Source organism: Perca flavescens, chromosome 7, assembly GCF_004354835.1.
Source record: "Perca flavescens isolate YP-PL-M2 chromosome 7, PFLA_1.0, whole genome shotgun sequence".
Lineage (NCBI taxonomy): Eukaryota > Metazoa > Chordata > Actinopteri > Perciformes > Percidae > Perca > Perca flavescens.
Window position 1 is genome coordinate 27,144,342 of NC_041337.1, and position 25,692 is coordinate 27,170,033.

General features: G+C 43.0%; 1 protein-coding gene across 2 annotated transcripts; it reads left to right on the plus strand.

Annotated features, from left to right (window-relative positions):
• Nucleotides 1-281: 281 nt before the first annotated feature.
• On the plus strand, nucleotides 282-24,330 carry epha2b (eph receptor A2 b). 2 transcript variants are annotated; one of them, XM_028582925.1, is made up of 17 exons: nucleotides 282-421; nucleotides 1,135-1,214; nucleotides 2,806-3,454; nucleotides 14,545-14,700; nucleotides 15,035-15,394; nucleotides 15,788-15,912; nucleotides 16,189-16,360; nucleotides 16,461-16,560; nucleotides 17,261-17,316; nucleotides 17,425-17,550; nucleotides 18,221-18,418; nucleotides 18,569-18,630; nucleotides 18,800-19,009; nucleotides 19,226-19,375; nucleotides 19,529-19,722; nucleotides 20,871-21,026; nucleotides 22,557-24,330. In XM_028582925.1, the coding sequence occupies exons 1-17, from the start codon at nucleotides 337-339 to the stop codon at nucleotides 22,663-22,665; spliced, it is 2,988 nt and encodes a 995-aa protein (XP_028438726.1). In that variant the 5' UTR covers nucleotides 282-336; the 3' UTR covers nucleotides 22,666-24,330. The 2 variants fall into 2 exon arrangements, with proteins under 2 accessions (XP_028438726.1, XP_028438727.1); XM_028582926.1 differs by having other exon boundaries at nucleotides 18,221-18,406.
• The last annotated feature ends 1,362 nt before the right edge of the window (nucleotides 24,331-25,692 follow it).

The following is a 25,692-nucleotide window of genomic DNA, read 5'->3' on the forward strand; positions in this document are numbered from 1 at the left end:
TAGGCTAGCCTACATGTGCGTTCCCAATGTGTGACAAAATCCGAAATTTCCGACAGTGCCTGAAGGTTGCAAAAGTTTCTCATGCCCCACCCCCGCACCCTGAAAACACATCCCACACACACACACACACACACACACACACACACACACACACACACACACACACACACACACACACACACACACACACACACACACACACACACACACACACACACACATTCCAGCAGGCGGAGTCTGTGCTGGCCCGTTTGTGAATGAGCTGCAGAGTAGCGCTCACCTCTCAGTCCCAGCCAAGCCCAGGAGCGGAGAGCGAGAGGAAGAAAAGTTTGCCAAATGGATTTCTTTACTGGAGTCAGACCTTTATTATTTTCATATGTACTCATTAACGGCATTTTAATTACTTTACAGACTAAAGAAGGTGAGTGTCTTTTTAAAACGATTTCCCAAAAGTTGACCAGACTAAATCTTTTTTATTAATTATTTTTAAGTTTATTGAAGTGAGGCACGCGTGCCATGCGGGGAACCTCCTTAAGGAACTTTAAAACCAGGAAACACTTTCTTAAACTTGTCACAGTCTTATAGTCTCTCAAAGTCGTATTTTAGAACCCTTTAATTATATAAAATGTTTCTCGTCGAAGTTTCGTATTTACTGTATATAATATAATGTAATCACTAGTTGAGAGTGTAGCATGCATCTGCGCTGCTCTAAACTTTGTAACACCTGCAGGTGAATTCTGGAGAGAAAGTGCAATTCGTTTCTGGAAAGTTTAGATCACGCTGTAATATTTTTTTCTTATGTATTAGCCTTTTTAATATTGGTGTATGCAGTGTTCATTTTACACCCATTTGTGTGACATTCAGAAACTCAAAGAAATAGTATTTCTAGTTATTGCCAAGTAAAAACAACATTTATTAACTAAAGAAGGTGTTGGTTTTGTTAAATTAGATGAGGTAATTACATCCTGTCAGCTTTGGGGTTATTATGCAGAACATAAAAAAAACAACAACTGCCATTTGTAAATGTTCCGTGTGCAAATTATCCGGGTCTTTTTAAGAAATAGAAGATAATTTCAGTCAAAATGAGTTAAAGGTTTATTCTCATGTACTGACAGTGTTCTCCTGTCTCCACAGAGGTGCTTTTGGACATGAGGGCAATAGGAGCTGAACTGGGCTGGTTGACATGGCCCTTAGATCAGGGTGAAAAACCTGGGGTAAGTATCGCTTCTACTTCTCCAGCTCCCACGTTTCCACTTGGAATTAGAATACATCTGCATGGAGAAAATGCACAGGGAGGGCCCCCGGCCAAACTGAGAGCCTCAAATGCAAAATATTTGACAATTTGACTTGTGTGGTTAGCCTTTCGGTGGGCCATGTGTATATACAAGTCAGGTTGCTATAAAATCTGGCAGTTAGAGCCTAATGGTTGCTTGAGTATGGATATGAGAAGGAGTTGTAGGATCCTATCAGGAGCTGCTGCCCTGCAGAGCATGTCTGGGCTACACCAAAGTTTAGGCAGACAGAATAGCTGTTAGCTCTGAACTGGGAATACTTGTGGCTTTTTTGCGGTTTCAAGGCTTCAGCTCCAGAATTGTATGTTAGAGAGCAATTAACTTTTAAAGTTTGCAGCATGTGGTACCTCTTTTTAGAGGGGGGAGGGGTTATAGATGGAGCCAATCAGTCAGAGCTACCTTTTTTCCTTAAACCAGGGTAGAATGTCTACGTTTAGAGATGCGTCTAGATAATCGCTAGATTATTGCACCCAAATGCTGCGGTTATCTCTTTGCCAGTATACGGGAGGCATGTGTGCCTTCTCCCATATTGCGGTTTTAAAGTAATTGACCAGTCAGGCCCATGCAGATTCACTGTAAATAGCCTAATTTAATGTGCTGATGACTCAAAGGCATGTGCAGATGTGCTTTTCACAGTGGCTCACCCAACTTCTAAGAAAGGTTGTACTTCTTAAAATAATCACTTTGACATTCAAGATTCACTTTTTGCAGTAATAAGCATCAGGTGTTGTACTTTTATTCTTTTCTTCTATTCTTTTATTTTTTCAAGTTTTAAAGGCTCCTCATAAAAAAATGTTCAGCAGATTTTTAATAGAGGTTGGTTCTGCTGTTGAACATCAAGTTTATACATGGAGCCACACACTCAGTTAACAAAGCACATTCCTTTAATTAATAGCACAGTGGCTACATGCGGGGAGCAAACCACAGGCTCTGCCCTGTGGGGGCCAGTTGTTGCTCAAGAGCCGAGGTTACGTTAAAACACGCTGTCACTTTTTTCAAAAATATTTGTGGCAGCATTTAGTATGCGAGGGGAAGATGCCAACAGTAGCGACAGCATGTGAAAGAGCAAAATTGGAAATCATTTGGTATCTTTGCAATGCCAGACATGCTTTCTCACACAAAGTCCTTGAGGTTTTTCGATATTGTTATTCTGTAAAGGCTCATAAAGTGGGAGTTATCCATGTTGCAGAAATGTGTTATGACTGTAAAGGATAGTTGAAATATTCAGGGGGGGTAATTAGCAACATGTAGAGCCATGGGTTCCCCTACACACACACACACACACACACACACACACACACACACACACACACACACACACACACACACACACACACACACACACACTTCTTTTGTTCCCAGGTTCAGATTACAGTGGTTGAATGTGAAGTGCATTGGTGCCCTTTTTTTTTGCTTCCCTTATATAGCAATCAATCAGCCCAGTATGCTTAGGGGCTCCCAGGGGTCAGTGTTCGTACCTCTAACCTTGTTGGTTTGTGTGGTTTTGTTTCAGTGGGAGGTCATCCAGAGGACCCTGAACGGCTCTCAGTTATATACCTACTCCGTCTGCAATGTTGGGGAACGTGAGCAAGACAACTGGCTGCGCACCACCTTCATCCAGCGGCGTCCAGCGGCTTCGCGGGTTTTTGTTGAACTCCAGTTCATTGTACGCGATTGCAACTCTTTTGATGCCAGCTCGCTGACCTGCAAGGAAACCTTCAACCTCTTCACATCTGAGTCGGACGCCGACGTGGGCACTACCTTCCGCAAGGGCCAGTTTAAGAAAGTGGCCACCATAGCGCCTGATGAGATCACCAGCAAAGGTGAAATGCGCATCAACACTGAGACACGAGTGGTGGAGAACCTGTCTCGAAAAGGCTTCTATTTGGCTTTTCAAGACATCGGAGCCTGCGTCGCGCTTATCTCCACCAGGGTCTACTACAAAACTTGCCCAGCCACAGTGAAAAGCCTTGCGTCGTTCCCCGAGACTGTGGCCGGAGGTGAGAACCAGGCGCTGAGGGAAGTGAGCGGGGCGTGCGTGGATAACGCCGTCAGCGAGGAGTTGCCCCGCATCTACTGCACTGTGGATGGGGAGTGGGTGGTACCAGTTGGACAGTGCCAGTGCAAACCAGGCTATGAAGAAGTCAAAGATGCATGTCAAGGTAAGGGCGTGCTGTTGAATCTTTCGTATTTGGAAAGGTCTTTCTGCCCTTAGGCACTTCCTGGTGTAAACCCCAGATGCAGTTCCTTTGAGAGTGTGTTTTAAAATGACCATTTGGCATTAGTCATTTAGCTTTATTTTAATAACCATAGGCTGTAAAACAAGCCCGTACGGCAGAGTGTGGATATGTCTCATAGGTATTATTATCATTGTTCAGTGGAATTCTCCCCTTGGCTAAGATGGCTTCTTTTGCAATGGAAGGAATGCTCAGGCCTACTGGTACATGTCCCGGCATCATTCCTGACCTTAAGCTGATACCTATAAAATTAGGAAATGTGCTTTTGAGTTTCTATGAATTGAAGATGTGCAGTATGGAAATGTTTTTACAAGCCTCGATCATTTGCTTGTGCCATAAAACGATACACCCCTTGTGTCATCAAGACTCAAATTGGACAATGATAAAAGCTTTCAATCAAGGTCACATTCAGGTTGCACCTACAGGTTTTTAAACCTGAATGAACAACGTTTTAGTTCTGAAAGGAATTTCTCATAAACTCAATTTTATAGCACAAAACATTGTGTGCCAATCTTCTTTTATAGTGTCTTTTAATTTTTTTGTCTTTGAAACCACATATTTAAAAAGCAGTTTAATGAATGTTGGAGTCATGCTCAAACACCTTTACCTTTCACAATTTTTCGCATAGTTCATATCTTACAGCCTGCTGCAGCAGGTGATTTCCTGCTCTTTTTATTATCATCATCTGTTCTCTTATCTTAATGTGGGTGTTCTGCGTAGTCCGTCCTTTGGTTTTGTTGCTATGGCGTTGTTGTGTTTTTAAGTCCTGCAAAGAAGGCTTTTATTGTTGTGGGGAGGGCTGTCAGAGTGACAGAAAGTGATCAAAGAGGCCGGAAGGCTACTGTACTGTGATGGATTAGCATCTTCAAGGCTTTTTTGGGGGGCAGGAGGAAGCTTCTGAGCCTCACTGACTTTGTTCATCTCAAGCATCACAGAAAACCGAGGCCCTCCTCTCCGCATCCATCTCCCCCTTCTTCCCTCTCAGTTTTCATGAGCTTTGGGGTGTATTGTGTGTCTCCAGCAGTGTATGTGAACATACAACACAGGCTGGTATGCAAGGGCCTGTTGAGATCTGTTCCATGACAGAACACCTAAAGACTCCCATCAAGTACTTCTCCACTTTTCCTGCAGCTCTTGTTTATATACACACACACACACACACACACACACACACACACACACACACACACACACACACACACACACACACACACACACACACACACACACACACACACAGGTATGAATACCCTTTAATCACACTCTGGAAATACAAACCTTGGACTGCAGTGGTAAATCCACATGCAGCCTGTTTATAATAGATTTGCTTTCCCACTTAGTTTCCCTGCCATTGGCAACAGACCGATAAAAGTGATGACGTTTTCTGTCAGTACATCATTTTTAGCTGTGGGAAAGTGCCAGGTAAGATGATTAGGGAGGAGGGGGAGGAGGAGAGGCAGGAAGGAGTGAAAGAAAAGTCATACAAAAGCGACAGAGAGGTTGTGTTTAGCGGAGGGGTGTGATTTTTAAAACTGAGAGAGATGAGGAATGGAATGCAAAGGTAAGAGAACAATGAAGCGCTGTGTTTCCACCGTGAGGCCGTAGAAGCCCACCTCCACCTCCACCTCCACCTCCTCTCCCTTGGTTGGTACATTCCTGATCCGTTTGCAGTTTGCTGAGGAGGAACCTCCCAACATTACTCCAGACCTGTAGAATTCCCAGGGGAGGGGAAGAGCAGCTCCGGGTCATGCCCTCACATAAAGATGACTAAACAAAGGAAACCCCCCAAAACTACCAAGATGAAGTCAAATGAGAGGCCAGATACGCACAAGGGCAGTTGTAGATAAAAGGTGGAAATGAATCACAGGGTTGGAGTGCATGGCCAAGACGAATGGTTCGAAGGGATTTAAGTGGAATCTCATACAGACAGATTTTTTTTTCTGTACTGCGTGCCGTTTCGTGGAGAAACCACAAAACTTCAATTGTGGTCTTTTTTTCTGACTTGGGTTGAAAGTTTCCATGTTCAGTGATGTGTTCACTCAGTTTTATGACTCCTCGGCCCCGTGGGACCTGTTAAAGTAGCAATCTGTGACTTTATCTGGTTTTTGTCTTCGTCTCCTCATCAGCGCTTACCGCGGTGATGTTTTTGGCTCAGAGATCACTCGTCCGTCAAACAGTATTTACTAGGATCTTTTTTTTTTCTTTTCCTTAAAATCCGATTGAAGTTACTGTAGGTGGTGTGTGGCGATCTTCTGCTGTTGGCCGTCATTGCTCATGCTAACTACAGAGTCCGTCTTTCGGACAAACAAACTCTCGAGATAAAACGCATCACTTCCTGTGCTGCAGAAACCTACCACAGTGTTTGGAGCTGCAAATGCAAAAGCTTTTATGAACTGGTTGTAAATCATCTCTGTAAGCAGAAGCAGTGAGCACAAAACAGACTTTTGTTTTTTATGAATGTCATTTAGCTGACACTATTATCCAAAGTGACTTCCAACTAAGTGCTTTTAACCTTGAAGGTGCAAACTCCAGACAACAAGTAGTAAGTGCAAGTACATTTCCTTTAAATAAGCAAAACTACAAAGAGCCATTTTTATTGCCAAAATCCACACAAGTACGATGAAGGCCTGGTTGAAGATGGGCTTGTTATCTTTCAAATTAATTACTTTCTTGTTTATACTCTTTTTGTGTATTTTCTTTTGTTCTATCCTACCCTCTCCTACTGCTGTATCAGCTTACTGTATGCAGCACTAGAACTTCATATTCTTATTTTTTTATTCTAATAAAATGCAAAAGAAAATCTTTCTCTGGTGAAAGAAGTATTCAAACATGTATACTCATTAATACTCATTTTACTTTAGTAAAAGTATATACGTATTATCAATAATTATTAATATTATTGATAATAATTAATACTTAGTTTAAAAATGAAAAATATTCTATGAAGTAAAAATACTTATGCAGAATGGCTCCTGTCGGAGCATTATACTTTTATATCTATTATTGGATTAGTACTAATGAAGCAGCATTTTAATTTTGTAGCTGGTTTATGAGATCATTGTGTATACTGGTAATTTAATCTATACCAATGCTTTATATAAATAAATGTATTTTTGAAAACCTTAATCTGTACAGTAACTATTGGTACAATATTTACTGCAGTTTAATACAGTAGAACCACGAAGCAGCATACAATATAGGTCCAAGTACCTCAAAACTATAATTAAACAAAGTATTTGAATAATGGTAATTAGTCATTTTCTATGACTGAAAATTGTTAATAAAATACATTTAGTGAATAACCATAACATGTAACATGGTGGAAGCAGCTTTCAGTGTGTGGATAATTTAAGTCATTTGGCACCTGCTTTAGATCAGGATGTTGGTCGTCAATCTCCTTAGTGAGAAAATGAACATTTTTTATTTTAATTCTGGGGGAAAAAATCTTAACTTTTTAGCAATTAAGTGGTTAGCTTTTAAATTGCCAGTGGCGCTTCAGGTTTCCACTTGTGACTCAACGTTGACATTAACAGTTCTCCTCTGTTGCCACCCCCTTCCTTACCCATAATCCTCCCTGGCACAATGGAAGTGCATACCGTGTGTCACCCCACAAAGGACCACGGTCTGCCCTGGCTGGTCCTCGGGATTGTGTGTAACCGTCCAGGTCCACACCTCATCAGCTGCTCTAAAGCCTCAACAAATAAGACTTAATCCCACATTATGGTTTCCACAAAGCCGCATATAAAAAGGGAGGCACAATGTGACATATTTGGACAGCTGAGGGCAGTTTTGGTGTCTTGGTGAAAAATGGCGACTCGGTGGAACAACTGTCCACTGAGTTCCAGTAAAGTTTTATTATTCCTCTCGCCAAAGAGGTTCCAGTAAACCATTTTCTCTCTCCCCCCTCCTTTCCCCTCCGCCCGTGTCTCCAAACTCATCCTCAGCTGACGTAACAAACAGTTAGTGACTAAGTTGCAGTTGTGTGACAGCGAGCTGTGGTGAGTGATTTGTATGGGTAGTAATTGACTTGGGTGTGTTTGTGCTTTTTAAGTGAAGTAACTACTGGTTCTGCATGCTTCTTTGCCTTTGTGCAATCTCTTTTGCCGTCCTCTACCTCTCTCCCCACATCCTGCCTGTCCCTGAAGAGCCTTTCTATTTTAGCCTCAATTTTTCCACCTCTCGTCTTATATTTATTTGATGGATTCTTATCTCAACAAACGATTTCTGTCAATTTTACAGTTCTTAATGCAATTTACTCAGATCGTACATGTATACTGCCCCAAGTATAACAAACTGACAAAAAGTGTTTCCCTCGTATGTTGTGTTCTTGTTGTCCTTAAAATCACAGAGTGACTGTTGTTGCAAAGACTGTTGTTTTTGGCTGGTGTGCGGGTCATGAATATGACACCAATATAGTTTAAACATCCCGTTTCACACGGCCCTGATGGGACTATTTAGACCGTGTACAGTTTTCTTCTTTCTCACTGGTAAATACATTTCTACCCGGCTGACTCTAAAAGATAAATAGAGGCTGCAATTTAAACAATGCTGCCAATCGGGTAGTTTTTAGTGGAGAAGGAGAGAGAAAAAAACAACTGGCCCATATCACATATTGGTTAAGGCACACACATTTAGTGAAAGTGAAATGTAAACTTCAGCTTTTGTTTTTGCTGATGAACTTTATGATAGAGTTTAGGAATTGGAACATTGACTGTTGACTTGGAAATACATCCTACAGAAAGCTAAAGATCCAGTGGTTCATGGCCAATAGTCTTTAAATCTGCTCGTACCTGGAGTCAACCGGTTCATCACCACCCCAAACCTTGTAAGACCAAAGTCTTGTGCAAGTTCAGCTTATCTGATGAAGAGTATACAAAGATATGTGAACACAGCACCACACCTTAAGTTCTCAGGGATTTGATTCAGCTGGCTTATGGTGGATTTCACATAATAATATTAATTAATTAGTAATATTGTTATCTCTGAAGGCTGGATAATGCCCAGATTTAAATTTTCTGCTCTACCGAATTCTCTTGGTTCTTTATCCGTGCAGCCAGTCTCAGAAATAAAAAAATAAAAAAGTTGTAAGTTACACACATCGGACAAAGCTGCTAATTTATATGCACGGGCTGGATATAACGTCTTTTTCTTCCACGGCTCTTGAAAGCCACCGTGATTACTTTGAATTTGGGGATTCCTTAGATCTCATGCCAACGTAGCGTCTGCCTAGCGGGCTGAACTTGAGGGAGTTGGTTAGATAATGGGGGGACTCTGATGGCACTTTCAAGTGGTGTCTTGCACTGTCTTGTTGGGCCACGTTTGGAGTGAACAGAATACTGGCAATTACTGCAAACAAGATGACAGGAAATGTAGCAAAGGGTAGATTTGCTGGCCCCCAGGTCTCTTTAATGTGGATTAGAGCTAATCGTACTGTTGTGGTTTAAGTGTGATCAGTGTGTTGGTTGAGCCTTTGAGCTGTCAGACTGTGTAGAACACACTCCGTATCAACTTTTTGATCAGATAGGTTACCTTTGGATGCACTAGGCACTGACTGCATTGTTTATAGTGAAGACCGACATGTTAACGTGAACAACAGAGGGTTTACTTGCTAGCATATACTGTAGTAAGAATGGAGCATAAAAATATGGTTGCAGACACGGTTAAGCCAAACATTTTTGGTCTTGGCACAAAATTAGTTTAAAGCTGCATTACTGCATCTGTTTTTGGCTACTTGACAACACAACTTCTCAGATATTATCACCTTATGATGTTGATACGGCAAACTTGTTAGCAAACAGTAATTTTAGCTCCTTATACATCCAGCAGACGCAAGGCAACATATGCCTTCATTTTGAGTTTTGTTTCTGGTCACCTGGTGCACTTAAGTCCAACAGTCACTCTTCTTTCAGCTCTGGTTTGGTCTCTACCAAAAATATCTGGGTCTCTAGCTTGCTAGATGTTAAAATATGTTCAGCTAGTTGCTAATAATGTTGATTAAAGTTTGCAAACTGGACAACTAAAATAATGCATGCTAAGAGGCTAAAAAGTTCCATAGAGCAGAGGGCAGCTGCTGATAATTTGTGGCTTCATCTCTTCAAGCGACACCTTTCACATTATACATTATTTGATCTACTGCAAAAATAAAACCTATTGCTTCATGCAGCTTTAACCTAGGTTGGTAACTTTACATATCAATTTCAGCCTATTTTAATTCAGTCTCATTTAGTTTAATGTCTGCCATTAGTCGAATAACTGAGCCTTGGCGATTGTCAGCTTTTTAGAGTATGCGTTGGTTGCTACGGGACGTTGGGACATATTTCCTCTTGGTGACATTCCTGAGCCTGGGGGCTGTGTGTGTAAGACCGGGTTGGTCTGTGTATGTGTGTGTCTGTGTATGTGTGTGTGTGTGTTGTAATGGTGGAGTCCAGAGCAATGTGAAGCACATTGTATTGTACTGCTCGTGTGTGAGGTCAGCACTTTCCTTCCACCATGTCATTCTCCCCCAGCAACACACACCAGACACACCCACCCTTCACTGCTAACAGGACGAGCTAGCAGCGGAAACCGGAGGTCACCTAATCCCTCGGTGACTCCCCGACCCGTTGGCTCAGGGCTTTTCATTGTCGCTCCACACTGAGCGGCCTCACTCAGCCACTTTCCATTTTGTTTCCCTTACTGATAAGTCATTTTGTTTATTGGTGCATTTGGTCCCATTTTGGCCACTTCCCCTAACCAGGAAGCAGACGGTTGTCGGTATGCAGTGTGACCTGTTGGCTCGGCATGGTGTAGTTAAATGGTGTTCCTGTTTGACACCTGGCTGTCTGGATTTGGCCAGCAACATGAAGAAATGTGGCCAAATGACCATGACTGCAGTCCAACTAAGGCCTCTGGAAGCTGTCGGTGACTTTCATGTCAGCCAGGATTGGTTTCTTCAAAGTATCTACTTTACTTTAGATGTTGAGTATGTTTTGGGCCTCCACGACTCCACTTGTTACTCCCTGTATCCCTCCTCCTGTTGTGGACTGAAGGAGTGAGAGGAGAAAGCGGATCAGGGAATTTATTGTGTTTGTTAACAACCCCAGATGAAAGCCTGAGTGCAATTGTAAAACAGATGTAATGCCCTTACAGCTGCTCCATTGGTCGGCTAATCCTTTTGACTAATGTCCCCCCCTCCCTCCCACACGCACACACTTCCATCAGCCCCTACACCTTTACTACCCCCTGCTCCCCCCTCAGTGACCCCTGGCTCATGTTACACGATCACCTCCCCCATCAGAGACCCCCATTGTTCCACCACAACCCAACTCCCTCAAAATGCTAATGACATGTTGTCATCCTACATACAAACAAAATGACATGACATATTGCAATTACGGGTCTGACCAACTCAGGAATGAAAATGGGGGGGTTGGGGAGGAGAAGTTAAGTAGATGAGGGAACAGACAATGCAAGGACTTCATCGGCTCCAGATATGTTTGGGGAGCTGCCCTGATAAAGATCTAGACATTGTATATATTTCTTATGGATTTATTTTTCCAAGATTTTTTTTGTACACTGGACGTACTTCTGAATTTAACCTCCCTCCTCATGAGGCAAGCCACCGGCTGCTGCTGCTGAAACTCTTTTCTCCCTCCTCCTCACTGTGAACATGTGTTTGTTTTACTTGGCCACTGACTCCCTGTAAGCCATGCACAGTTTAACTCACAACTACCCTGAGGCAGACATGACCTTTCTGCCTTTTAAAAAACCCAGCGCCGGACTCGATTGTGAGGGCCCCCCTACCACTTACTCCTCTAGTCCTGAGGGCGATTTCTGCTGTCAAGCCACCATGTTCCCCATTCATCCATCTATCTGACCATGCATTCATCACTGTCGCCATCTCATCCATCTTAACTTCTGCCAAAAAAATGGGAGGGGGGCCCTTGGGGACTTCCACTCCAGAGCCACTCTGGGTCCCAGAATGTAACAGGCCCCTGCACTCACTCTCAATAAACAAACACAGAGCCACTCAAGGCGCACGGGGCCTCTCAAATGACAAACAGTTCCTTGCTCTGTAGCAATAGGGAGGTAAAAAAAAATTGCCGGTCTAAGTTTCTCAGATGTTTTAAGTCAGAAAAGGCTGAGAGACTTTTGTTTATGGGAGAGAAAGCATTCATCCCAGGAGCCCCCAAACCCCCGCCTTGGTTTTAGTGCCCACGTTCATGTCGGGTCAACACATTTTGGTTTCCTTTTTGGTTATTATTCTCAGGACTCTAGTAGTCTCGGCGCAGGTTCTTCGTTTGGTCACGCTCCCCTGTGTTTCCATGCTTTGATTGGCTGCTTTAGGAAGGAAGGCTGCATCAGCCTCACACTTCCTGCTTCCTGTTGTGTCCAGCAACAATTCAAAGCCACCCCCCTCCACCTTCTCTGTGGAACTAAGAAGTTTCCTCTCACTGGACTTTGCTCTTTAGTCGAGGAATCCTACCTCAGCAGAGCGTCATCTAGTTTAATTTACTGTCTTTGTTACTCATATATTCAAGACACACAAACTCATTCACATTGATAATGGAGAACTGGGCTGAAACTGAAGCTGCAGTGAAGCTGCTCTGCTACAGCCCTACTGTTGGGTGGTGTGCACTGGAATGCATCTTGATTATAGAGGCGGCTCACAGTGTAAAGCCATCATCTCCGCAGACCACGATGCATTGCAGCATGCACTGTAGCGCCAAAAAGAGGCTAGTCCTCCTCTATTCAGTTGCCATGTGGCATTTGGGCTATTCCCATCTGCAATGCTTGTGTGTGTGTGTGTGTGTATGCTTTTTTCTTTCAGCACTTGAGTGGCATGGCATTCTCCTTGCCTGCTGGTCAGTGGCGAATAGCAATGTTAATGGGTTAGCTGGGAGCCTTTTTAGTGAGGACTGGGAGGAGAGAAAGGAGGGGAGGAAGGAATTTGGGGATTATGAGGAGGAGAGGTAGGGTAATGAATTGGGGTTTGAGGCAGCAGCTGTTCCCCCTTCTCAATGGAAGAGTTCACCCTGGCCTGTCTCTTTTCTTTCTCCCCTCTTTTCTTCAGTCCTCAGCAGGATACAGTATTCCTCTCTTTCTTTCTTGAACCTTCTGTTCCTTCATAGCACCTCTCTCCGGCCTCGCCCAACCTTTGCCTTGTTCGCGTTAATGAGTAGCAGTGGCTGTTAGTGAAACAGCTGGCCAAGATAATGCTGTCTTCAGGGAAGGATTGAGTAACATGCATGCCTATTGGACAAATTTACAAATTCTTCTCATATGACTATGTTTTTTTCCACCATAGTCATGCTCTTCGGTTAGGTTAAAACACACCTCTTCACCGCATTTCTGCCAAAACTCGGTAAACCGCAGTGATAGAAAAGGCTGAATTGGAGTCGAAGAGAAACTCATGGTCAATTGAGCAAATCTCCTTGATATGACTTAAATGGAGTGGAAGCCGTGTGCTTTTCGTCTTGTGTGTGTTCACTTGTGGCTTCCAAATGAACTTGTGAAAGGCAGCCATAGACCGAGACAGTATCTCTTAGTGAATCTGATATTGTCTTTGTCCTTGGTTCTGCTTTTCAATTTGCCTCTGTTGGAATCTGACATCGAAACTGTGTTTGCCTCGTCACTGGCATGAACTTTAATCTCTCACACATGCTTCATTTCATGTCCTCTTTCTAGCTTGTCTGATCTCTCTCATGCCATACTCTTCTTCATTTCCCTCCTTTCTTTCTTTTCTCTCTTGCGTCTTTCTTCTTCGGTTGTCCTTTGGCCTTCATCTTGGCTCTCATTTGCATTGTCAACATCTCATGACATCTGTCATGAGCTATTTAAACTGTGTGTGTGTGCGTGTGTGTGCGTGTGTGTGCGTGTGTGTGCGTGTGTGCGTGTGTGTGCGTGTGTGTGTGTGTGTGTGTGTGTGTGTGTGTGTGTGTGACTGAATTGACTTGGCAGAGGGACATGAACAGGTGACAGGCAGCGGACATAATCCCTCTTCTGATGTCAGATTTACCCATGTGTCCATGGGTGTGCTTTGCATACATGTATGTGTATTTTGTGCATACATAGGGGAGTGTGTGTGTGTGTGTGTGTGTGTGTGTGTGTGTGTGTGTGTGTGTGTGTGTGTGTGTGTGTGTGTGTGTGTGTGTGTGCGCAGTGCATACATTTATGTGTGTGTGGATGAATGTGTGATGGTGCAAGGACATGAGCAGCAGCCATTGGAATGCTCTTGCAGAGTTAAAGGGGGGCCCATCTCATTTTCACTCTCCTTTATGGCGCACTCTCTCCAGAATTTCACACCGTATTAAGTTCATATTTCACCACCGCTACGCACAGTTGGATCCTCTACCTGGATTTCTTTATTCCAAGTTAGACGTGTGAAATTAGGTGTCATCTTATCTAGGCGATACAGTTTCAAAAGTCTGCATGTGGGTCTCTGAAAGAAAAAAATAGAATGGACTGTTAAGTGCAAACGGATGCTGTGCTTTGTGCTGCTTCACTTCTATTTCTTTCCACCTTGCTGATTTTTGTAGCCTTTAATTCACAGCGTTGAAGACTGACTTACTGTCGTGGAATGTGGGATGACTGGTTGTGTTTGTTGTAAGAGAGACAGTAAGAAAGCAGCATCAGAGGGGGTTTGGTAGTTTGAAAAGTAAAGAGTAGGAATGCCGGCTAGGCAGGGAGTTTTTGTTTCAGGGTTGGGTTCATGTGAGTAGCATTTTAGTTGGAATGGACAGTGTTTTAATGAGTAGAGTCAACACTTGGCAGAGCCTTGCCTCTTGTTTTATCACCCATAACACTCTCATATCTCAGTCCAAATCTAACCTTTAGCCTTGACATAATGACGTGTCCACTCAACCTTGTTGTGTTTCACCCACGCAACTTGAAAAGTTCACTGCACAATTGATCTTTCAAAGAGACTCGAATGATCTGGAGAAACTGGCTATGTATATGTGTCTTATGGGATTTGGCCTGAAGTCACCATTGTCCTTGTTCACTTGCTCATGCAAATGTGTTTCTGTGTTTTGCAGAATGTCAGCCTGGCTTCTTCAAAGCTGTAGCATCCGGTGACAAGTGTGAGCTGTGTCCTGCCAACACCCAGAGGCTCGGCTCTGGGGCTTTGTTTTGTCCCTGCACGGATGGCTTCTACCGGGCCCCAACTGACCCATCTACTGGACCCTGCTCAGGTAACGAGTCCCCTTGATCTCAAATGAGAACCTTGAAACAAGAACATTTAAAAATATTAGCTATTAGTTTCAAAGTAATGTTGTTTGGGACTTTTGTCTTAACACTACAGAATGTGCACAGATGAAAGATTCTTTTCTTGTTACACTTTCTCTACACATATTAAAATTTGGTTTGAATAAAAGAATCAGAATCCTGAATTTTAGGACATTATCTTTTTTACCTTCTAATGTTACTGTAATCTCAGAAAGGAATACCCCACGTTTTGCTTCCCGTTTTTCTTCTTCCCTGCGTCTATTTACCATTCCATATCCTTTCCCAATCTGTGTTCATCAGGCCTCCCTTCTGCCCCACGAGACCTCGTGGCCACCACCACCCAGCTCTCTGCAGGAAAACTCCTCCTCACCTGGGGCCCGCCTGAAGACACCGGAGGTCGAATCGACATCACCTACAACATTGAATGCCAACGCTGCGAGGGCATTGTGTGTCAGCCCTGCGGAGAGAAAATCCGCTACGAGCCGGCCAGCACGGGCCTGACCGACACCAAGGTTTCAGTGAGCGAGTTGGATGCTCACCTCAACTACACGTTCATTGTGGAGGCACATAGCGGCGTGTCGCGGTTTGCCAGTCAGGCAACGCCACGGTCTTCTAGACCCCCGTCCACCAGCGCTCTAACTACATCACTACACTACACAGGTGAGTGCTGCTGAAATGAGGCAGTGGAGTGATGCTATATGTGCTGCAGTAATGACAGGTGCCATCTGTGAGGCAGTGACAGCTCTGCAAGTCGAATAGTTCTGCAGGAGTAAGATTAAATTAACTGAACTAGCTAACTTAGGTCCAGGACTCTAATTTACCATGGATCCCAAACTGCAGATCAAGCCGTCTGAGTCAGGGGAAGATCTGTTTGAAAATGATTCTCCTCAAATGATATTCCCGCAGCAGTCAGACCAAACTTGTGCTCAGTGGTGCACATACCTCGGTGTGGTCAACTTTTTTTTTTTTTTTTTTTTTTTTTTTTTACTCAGCCTTATTTTATGAGGTTTTCACATCCCTAAAGATTAAGTATTCTCTACCCTGTGTCCTCAGACCCCCCCAAGATTACCGCGATGCGACTGGTGGAGAGGACCTCCACCAGCTTGTCCCTTTCCTGGGACGTATCCTCCCGACCACGGGTCCGGTCCATCCGCTATGAACTTACTTACCGCAAGAAGGTGCGTCACTCCTGTGTATTCTCCTGCTATGCGTCACAATTAAAGAGTATATTCTTCATTTATCACTGTACAAATGTAAAGCCGCTTCTAACCAGAACTCCTGATCTGATCATCATGAGTTAAACATACATTTCATGGTATAGGAAAGAGCACTTGTCACCATTAATGTCTAAATTTATTACTCTAACATAAATGCTAAAATTAAATCTGTGGCCTCCATTTTCAACATTAACACTGGTTCTTTTACTGAATTTCCCCCTGATCTCCCTTCCTCAGGATGATAACCTGGATGTGACTACTTACGTCGTGCTCCTACTGGAGAAGAATTTTGTGCAGATCAGCGATCTGGCCCCGGGTACGGCCTACCTGTTCAGGGTGCAGGCCCTCGGCAGCGATGGCAGCCCTGGAGGCTCCAGCATAGAGGAACAGTTTGAGACCTCGTCTGAAGGTACGGAGGAGAACCCCCCATGGAAAAAGTTTGGCAAGCTTTGTTCAATAATGGGATCGCTCTGATCTGTGTCTGTGTTTTCTTTACTTGCCTTTTTCAGGACGCCTTACTCAAAACAACCCGGCAGTCATTTTTGGCGCAGCAGTCGGAGGAGCGGCCATGTTGTTCATAGTGGTCGTGATCCTGTTCCTATGCAGACGGTCAGTAACCGCCCCCCTCTCCTGCTCTCCCTTTCTTTCTGTCCTGTTACTCAGTCAGAATGCAGCCTCCTTCACTGGCTTCCTCTCTCATTCTTCTGCCTTTCCTTTTGTGGGGCCTCCAAATGGCCTTTGCATTCACTCTCCTCTCACCTCTCTTTCTGTCTTTCTTTAGCCAACTTTCTCTTTCTCTTTATCTGGATCCGTGTCCCAGCACTCACTGGGGAAGAATTTACGTCGAATGTGCCTTGTCATTGCTAAATGGTTATATTCTAGTGAGTGTTTGGGCCTTTGAAAGGAAATTGGTCCGGGGTGGTACATTGTTGGCGATAAGAGGTGCTTAGTTCTTTTTGTACCAGACCACAGGCACTTTGTAAAGGTGACCTGGGCCTGTACTTTAGCAGACTGTGGTCCGTCTGTCCACCTCCCTCCCGCCTGCTTGTCTGTCTTTTAGTCTTTAAATCGGCTTGGCAAACACAGTCTATCTTCAGCCTTTATCAAAGGGCAGCCTTTGTATGAATGGACGCATTGCACCAGTGTCGGGATCCTTTTGAAACCATTAGAATGTCTTGAAAAATGATTACTGAGGTTGCTATGTGCTATTGATATTAGGCAAATGAGGCAAATGATATAAAGACACATGTCCATTTGTTCATGGAAAGTGGGATATTCATTGGCAGATGGGTTTTATCTTTTCATTCAGGAGAAGAAACTCTAACTCCAGGCAAGGGCCAGAGGACACCTACTTCTCCAGCTCAGGTAGACAAAAAATCTCCACATGTCTTTTATCTCACTTTATTAAATTAATTAATTTAATTTCTTAATATAAAACAATTTCTTTTTTTTCTTTTTTTTTCTCTCTCACAGAGCAATTGAAGCCTCTGAAGACCTACGTGGATCCACACACATACGAGGACCCCAACGTAGCCGTCCTGAAGTTTGCCACTGAAATCCACCCAAGCCACATAACCAAACAGAAAGTCATTGGAGCTGGTGAGTGACAAGCCTGCTGAGACAATCTGCTGTGGGGCTTAACTTGGAGATGTTGAAAGATTTTCCCAATCCCCAAATTTGCTGTTTATATTGTGCATTTTCCACAGCTTAGCAGGCTGACTGACAGTGGTTACTTTAGCGAGATTAACATCTATCTCACACAACAAGTTGAGACATTTTGTTGTGAGGCAACTCTTGGCTGTGGCATCTCTTTGTTTTGGCATGAACAATTGCACAAAAATTGTTGCAGAAGCAGTATTTTGGAAGGAGATCAGAGCACCTTTCCCGGGCCCTGCCCAGATCTTTTATCCGTGGTACGTTTATTCAAGTGCGACCACCTTTACCCTTAGAATCAACATACACCCCCTCCCCAGTTCCCATGACCGTGTCCCCACCCCCTCCCCCCTTTCTCTTCATGTGACAGCTGATTCCCATGCTTCCACACCACAGGCCATCCACCTATTATACAACATACGCTTTCTCTCAACACCCAGCCAGAACACACCTCTGTGAGAGAGCCTTAGGCAAAACAGCTGCAGATATTTCCTTATTTTCACTCTGTTACACAGCAAACCCCCGCAGCTAGAAACATGTGAAGAGGTATTAAACGCACATTCACCTAATAGCCCTTTTCTAAATCAATTGTCCCATTTATATTGTTTTCCTGCAGGGGAGTTCGGTGAGGTGTACCGTGGCATTCTGAAAGTGCCGGCGAGGAAAGAGGTGGCAGTTGCTATCAAGACGCTGAAGCCAGGCTACACGGAGAAGCAGAGGCAGGACTTTCTAAGCGAGGCCTCCATCATGGGCCAGTTTTCCCACCAGAACATTATTCGCTTAGAGGGGGTGGTCACCAAATGTAAGGATTTCTGTGAGTTTTGTTATATATATATATATTTTTTTAAATCTCACATTTTTGTATGTTTTTGGGCCAGTTCAGGGACATGATTTGTTCTTTTGTGTGTGTGTGTGTGTGTGTGTGTGTGTGTGTGTGTGTGTGTGTGTGTGTGTGTGTGCACAGTCAAACATGCCATGATCGTGACTGAATACATGGAGAATGGCGCTCTGGATAGGTATCTTAAGGTAAGTACACCACTTACGAAACACAGTATTTGTTAATTGGAAAAGTGGATCTATATCTAGATCCATTTCTGGTCCATGCTATCTGTTTTTTCATTTACAAAATCATCATCATTGGTTTCTTTTTGTTTTGGTACACAAAATTGAATCTGTGTTGGTTTTCACCCATCAGGACCACGATGGCGAGTTTCCTTCCTTCCAGCTGGTAGGCATGCTGCGCGGCATCGCCGCAGGCATGAAGTACCTCTCTGACATGAGCTACGTCCACCGTGACCTAGCTGCCCGCAACATCCTTGTCAACAACACCCTGGAGTGTAAAGTGTCAGACTTCGGCCTGTCCCGGGTGCTGGAGGACGAGCCTGAGGGGACGTACACCACAAGTGTAAGTAGATTATGGGACTTCCTGTTAGCTTAAAGCAAAAAAAGTCTCATCATTCCAACCTCAGTCACATCATTGCAAGGTGCAGCATGGTGTCTAAGGGCAGCAACGTTGGTTTTGAGATTCTTGAGTCCTTTTTTTTTTTTTTTTTTTTTTTTTTTTTTTTATAAATTTTTTTTGTTCCTCTGTCTCTAACTTGAAGCTTTTTTTCCTGAACAGGGAGGTAAGATCCCCATTCGCTGGACGGCTCCTGAGGCAATAGCATACAGAAAGTTCACCTCAGCCAGCGATGTGTGGAGTTTTGGCATCGTCATGTGGGAGGTCATGGCCTTTGGCGAAAGGCCTTACTGGGACATGAGTAACCATGAGGTAAGTTTTAGTGTTTACAGCACTTTTCTCTGAGGTTTTGCAGTTTTTATTTCTTTATGTCAAAAGATTTTTTTTTTTAGAAATGTCAACACAGATTTGAAAAAACCTACCAGTGAGAAAAATCTAATTAGTCACCTGAAAAACTTCCTGCAGGTGATGAAGGCTATCAACGAGGCTTTTAGGCTGCCTGCGCCGATGGACTGTCCGTCAACTGTTTATCAGCTGATGCTGCAGTGCTGGCTCCAGGATCGCTCCAAGAGGCCGCGCTTTGGAGACATCGTCAACCTGCTGGACAAGCTGCTGCGGAGCCCAGACTCCCTGAAGACCATCGCAGACTTCGACCCACGGTAAGATTTATTTACATAGCGACTAAGGGCTTGAAATGCATATTTTTCCAGTCCTGACTCTTCAGTAGCTGCCACTATCATCAACCAGTTCTTGGAAACAACCCTGAAACCAAAACTTTTGCAATGCTTGTTATATAAATTCAATTCCTAGTCTCACTTCTGTGTGTACTCTTTCTTTCCATTCGGGTTAGTTCTGGTATCTATTTATGTGGCATAAAACCCTGATAATAAGCACCCAAAGTCGTGCGGTCTCTTCCAAGAAGCGGAACCTTTCTTAACTTTAGAAAGAGCTCTGTTAGCCTAAAAAGAAAAAACAACAGTATTTATAATTGTTAATTTTTAATGATTAGGACCCTGCAAACGGACGTGGTCTGAGATAGTGTAAAAACATTTACAACAACTCAGACAGGAAAAACCTCAAATGCTGAAATTTCATTTTAAAGGTCAGCATCGTGCAACCAATTTACTTAGATTGAGACTTGTCTTTGAACTTACACTGACCGTTTTTTTTTTTTTTTGTTAATAGTAGAGATAAAGACAAGAAACAAAGGGATATATAGAGAAGAGGTATGGCATGCAGGCTGGAATCAAACCAGCGACATTATGATGATAATCTGGTATGATCTTGTCCACACCCCAGTCTTGTCTGCCCCTGACTGACTGGGAAACTGGACTTACACTTGTCTCCAGTGTCTTATGGACTTGTCCTGGACCTGTTTAAAAAAAACTTAAACACAGCAGCTCCCCATTTACTTCAAGTCAGAAATGGGCTGGGTATTTAGGGTAGTTTGGGGAAGAAAGGCAATAGCTTTAAGATGTTCTACTTAAACCATTAAAAAGACATGCTGACACCTTGCCTGCCAGGCTAATGAAATAAACATGTGTACACTCCTGGCAGGGGATTACTAAAGCTCTGCTGTATGCGATTGTGTGCATAAATGAATATTTCCCCTTTTGTGAGGGAACATCAAAGCCAGAAACGATGAGAAAGGAAAAAAGGATGTCAAGCTCATATCTTTATCGGCTCTCTCGCCCTAACTGCTCCAACTGGTTTGTATCACCAACAGGTTTCCTGTTCAGTCAGCTTCCTTTGTTGTGAGAAAGCCTGTTGATTATTAATATTTGGATCTCCTTTTCTTTGCATGCAGCATATCTATCCGCCTTCCAAGCACCAGCGGCTCGGACGGTTCCCCCTTCAGGTCGGTGTCGGAGTGGCTGGAGTCCATCAAGATGAGTCAGTACAGTGAGAACTTCGCCTGCGCTGGGGTCGTCACCATGGACCATGTCCTGCAGATGAAGAATGAGTAAGTGGGACATGACTTCAGATTTGGTAAACGCCACATAACACGTTTCGATCTATTTATTTTATTTACTTGTTAAGTATGTTTTTTTGGCAAAGCAGGGGAACATTTTGTTGTCAAATTATCTCATAAAACTTAACAGTCATGTTGCACAACCCCCCCACCAGCAGTTTATGCGTTTGTTTTTCTAAAAATGTGTTTTTCAACAACCAACAGAATATTTTGCTAACAATATTGTAGCCATCCTCAGTTACAACTTGAGAAATGTTTTATATGGAAAAAGGAATGGAGGGAGGGAGAAGGAGTGGGCTCATTTGTGGTAGGCTGGTGGTGGTGGCCTGTGGTCGCTACAGTCCTTATTCTTCTTTCCTTTCTCCAATCCCCCTCACACACACACACACACACACACACACACACACACACACACACACACACACACACACACACACACACACACACACACACACACACACAAGCTGTAGGCAGCACTTTTGCTCGAGCCCCAAAACCACCAGTTTTGCCTGTTTAGGGCAAAGGCCTTTTCTTTGTGGCTTCTTCGTCATTAAAGGAGGGGAGGAAGAGGAGAGAATAGCCCACGGAGCAGGAGCAGCTAGAGGGGATTAAGGAACTGAAATAGATGGATGACATTTGAAGCCCCATAGTCGGTATATTTGTACTTCTAGAAAGATTGAAGAGGTGCGCTCAGAATGCACCCCCTGAACTTCTCACAGGGTAGTTTAAGGCAATTGGATCTTCTCAGATGTGTGTGTCTGTGGGAGCGTTAAGGGGGCAATTTAATGAAATGGACTCAACCTTTTGGGAAAAAAGGCTTGCACATAATAGAAGGTTGTTTTGGGGCAATAATGAGGGCCAGAGCTTTCCCTAACCACATGACCAGCCAATATGACCCCCCCCCCCCCCACCCCACCCCGGTGCCATGGAATACATTTATCAGTTGGTCTTGCTCATTATTTGGGAAGATGGGAAGACTGTAAAGCAGACGACAAACCCCTTTGAAGTATTTGTCATATAGAATGGTGTGATTTCATGGCCCCATGTTTCCATCTCAGGGCATCTGGTAGCACTCTTGGAAAACCAGCAGTTATTTACGACCCACCCTCTGCTTGCCAGACAAGTGATTCATGGTCAACAGGGAGAATCCTCGTTAAGTAATTAAGGCTGTAATTAAGGCTTTGACTTTGGGCTGCTGTGTTTCAGAGCTTTTGCAGGTTTGCATCATGTGCTCCTGGAGAGCAAAACCCCCAGTTATTTTCTTTTTAATGCCGAAGATAAACCAAAAACTTTGGCAGATTGCTGAGTTGGAACACACCCCACCTTGCTGTGCTGGTTCAGCCATCGAGCTAGACATGAATGGAGTCGAGGCTGGCATTTTAGCATGTTGGATGAGTCAGTGATTACTACAAGGCTTGAGAGCCACAAAGGAGGATGTGCGTGAAAAGTGTTGGAACAAGTCCAAAGTTTAAATCCGTGTGTAGCTCCTCTTATATTTTGTCACGTCTCTTTCTTTTACAGGGATATTAAGAACATTGGGGTGAGGCTGCCTGGCCATTTGAAAAGAATTGCCTACAGCATCTTGGGTTTAAAGGACCAGACCAGCACCCTGAGTGTCTTTGCAGTGTGATCCTGACAACGAAGGGAATTAAGTCCGGGCACTGAAGCAGGCAGACTTTGAACTCTAACCTGAGCTGGAGCAAAACTGCAGGCACGGCCTTGGATCGGCAGGACCAAGAGAACTGTGCCATCCATTGGGGTCGACTGAAATCAGACTGACTTGCTGTACATTTTTGATTTCTTCATCTTATCCACACGGGAATTGAGCAAATATACAAAAATAGATGTATCAAGTAGACTGTATATTTTAGATCTCTATTTTTATTATCCATGTCTTCTGTACAGTTACAATTCATTGCTCATGCATTTTTTTTCCTTCCTTCATCTCACATTCCTGCTTCATAAAAATCAACAAACAAGCCAGTTCTGGGAGCGGCTTCAACTTTACAAAATTGCAGCCTGAGTGTGTTGCATCCAGTATCAAACAAACAACAGAAGCACAGTCATTGTGATAGAGTGGGAGCAGTGGAGCCCAGCCCTGGCTCAGGTTGTGGTTGGTGCTGATGTCACGGCGTCTCCCTTTTAATTGGCACTTTGGTCCATTTCCTGTCAGACAAATGAGGATGGAGCGTCCACACGGCTGAAATGAGCTTGAGCTGGCCCAAAGGTAAAGAGACGGTCTTGCGTAGGTGTATAAACACAGATGGACCTGGTGTTGTTACTGGCCTCCTGCTTGCTCTGTGCAGAAATTAAGATATGATCTATAGGTGATGTTATATGAAAAAAGAAAGAGGATATATATTAGGTACTGTTTGTGTAAAGATTACCAAAAACACTGGGATTACAATTTATAATGTAGCACTTAGATCGTGAATCTCATGATCTCTTAGTTTGTTTAAGAATTGCAGGAAAAGGGCGATTACATACAAAATCCTGAACAAAAAAAAGATATATAATAAGTTTCGGGGGGTGAAGTTTGCCAAAAATGTAAATGCCCTAGGGAAAAAAAGATTTAATGATGAGTGATTGTTGTGGTTGAGATGATTTCGTACTAAATAATAGTTTGGTTTGCAATTTCAATGTCTAATTTAGTTTTTGTAGAATTTTTATAAATATCCATTCATATTTCTGTTGGTTTGAGTAACATGTTGACAGGATATGCTTTTACAATTAAGAGCTCGTTCCAGACATTCAAGGACATTTTTGTGGAACATTAGCGGGAGTTTGCTTCGGTCTGTTATAATGAAGCAGCTCTCCAGTGTAGTGGGAAGTGTATAGTGGACTGTTCCCCCAGTGCTCTTAATTGAAGACTGCAAATGATTGTGTTACTGATGTACACCTTCCTTTACTTGAATTTCTACTGTATTTATATCCATGATTCTGTTGTAGCTGATCGATCCATCTTTGGAAAAGGGATTTTTTTATTTTTTTATTACTCTGGTTTACTGGTTGCAATTACATTTTTGTATGATTTCACTATTACTATAATACCAAACTGGTTATTTTCTTAAGTTCCAATCACTTTCCAAAGCAATGTCTCCTACCTTTGCTGACTTTCCAAACATTTTGAGAGTTCCTCCATCAAAAAGCAAACTCTTTCCTTTTTGCCTGTTGTTTTATACTGTATTTAATAGCCTATTTATTTTTTACTTTTATTTATTCATGCTGATAAACACTGAGCTGGGATATTAATTGAAGGTTGTGCTCTCATTCTCAATAATAAATTTAAAAAAGCTCTATGTCCCCCCTTTTTTTTATTTTTTATTCCTCAATTATTCAAACCCGTGATTGCCTTCATTGCAATTGTGTAGCAATGAAGTCTTAAATTGCATTTGGCAAAGCCTGCTGTATGATTGATGCTAAACAGAGCAGAGGAATGCTTTATTTGTTTTAAACGGTGCCAGGATGTTTATACTTACACCTGGATATCCTTATAATGCTGCTGGAAGTTTTAATTCCAGAGTTGGAACCTGTAATAAACATGTGTGTGCTTCATTATCGGCAAGGGAAAGCTGAGGTCCTACAGTAGTGGAATGTAACTAAAATACAATTCCTCAATTACTGTACTTAAGTACAAATTTAAGGTAATATGACTTTATGCTTCTACTCCTCTACATCTTGTCCTTTTTACGCCACTACATTTGACAACTATACTTAATTTTCTGATAAACTGAAGGATTAAGTGTTCCTTTATGCATTTCCCCCACTTCTTAAAGGTATACTATGTAGAGGGACACACGCACACACACACACACTCTGTACAAAACACATTTCTCTGTCAGCAATTACTAAGAAAAATGTTTTGTTAGATTTATATTCTCTAATCAAATCAACCAGATATTAAATTGTGGGACAAAAGTAAACTTGAAAAAAAGTCTGATGTTTGTATTAATTATACAAAGACCGTGATCGGCCTTGGCTGGGTAATGACCCGCCGCCTGACACCACATTTTCTTCTCCCATTAACTCCTCTGTTGCATTACAGTCAAAGTGGGACGTGAGAAATTCTGCCTCAGAAAAATACAGTGGAACAGCCCTTTACCTCTGGATTCTGAGTTGGAAAACTATAAGGACAAATTATGTGAAATATTTCGAGAGAGTAAAAAGACAGACATTTGACAGTCAAAACTACATAAATAGGATTGTAATAAACTGGAATTATCTGTAAAATCTCATGGATATCTTCTGCAGTATGATAGCAGTCAGATTAACCACAAAAAAAGCCCACTTCTCTAATTACCACATTTGGATATTTTCCCCAACACTAAACCAGAGCAGTGACGGCTCTAGATATCAAACGGAGGGCCATGTGCGATGTTAGATGTCAAGCACAAGTGTTACATACCACTGTTAGTAAAATCTAAAAGAACGTTTTCGTTTGATTTCTGAGGAGGAAGGAGCAAGGCTTGGTCCAATTGAAGATTAAGCAAAAGATTTAATAAAACAGATATGATGAAAATGACATGTCAAAAACAATACAACAATAAAACACTGCCAGCAGTGGACCGCAAGGCCTCCCACCCCTCCCAAATTATAATAAAATGTAAATGTTCAAGCTAGAGAACTCAGCATGTCCAAACAAGCCCAGTGCTGACTT

Coding starts and splice junctions, on each gene's coding strand:
- epha2b (XM_028582925.1), top strand. CDS start 337: ATGGATTTCTTTACTGGAGTCAGACCTTTATTATTTTCATATGTACTC. Junction 15,913..16,188: donor AACTTACTTACCGCAAGAAG/GTGCGTCACTCC, acceptor TCCCTTCCTCAG/GATGATAACCTGGATGTGAC. Junction 19,010..19,225: donor AGGGGACGTACACCACAAGT/GTAAGTAGATTA, acceptor TTTCCTGAACAG/GGAGGTAAGATCCCCATTCG.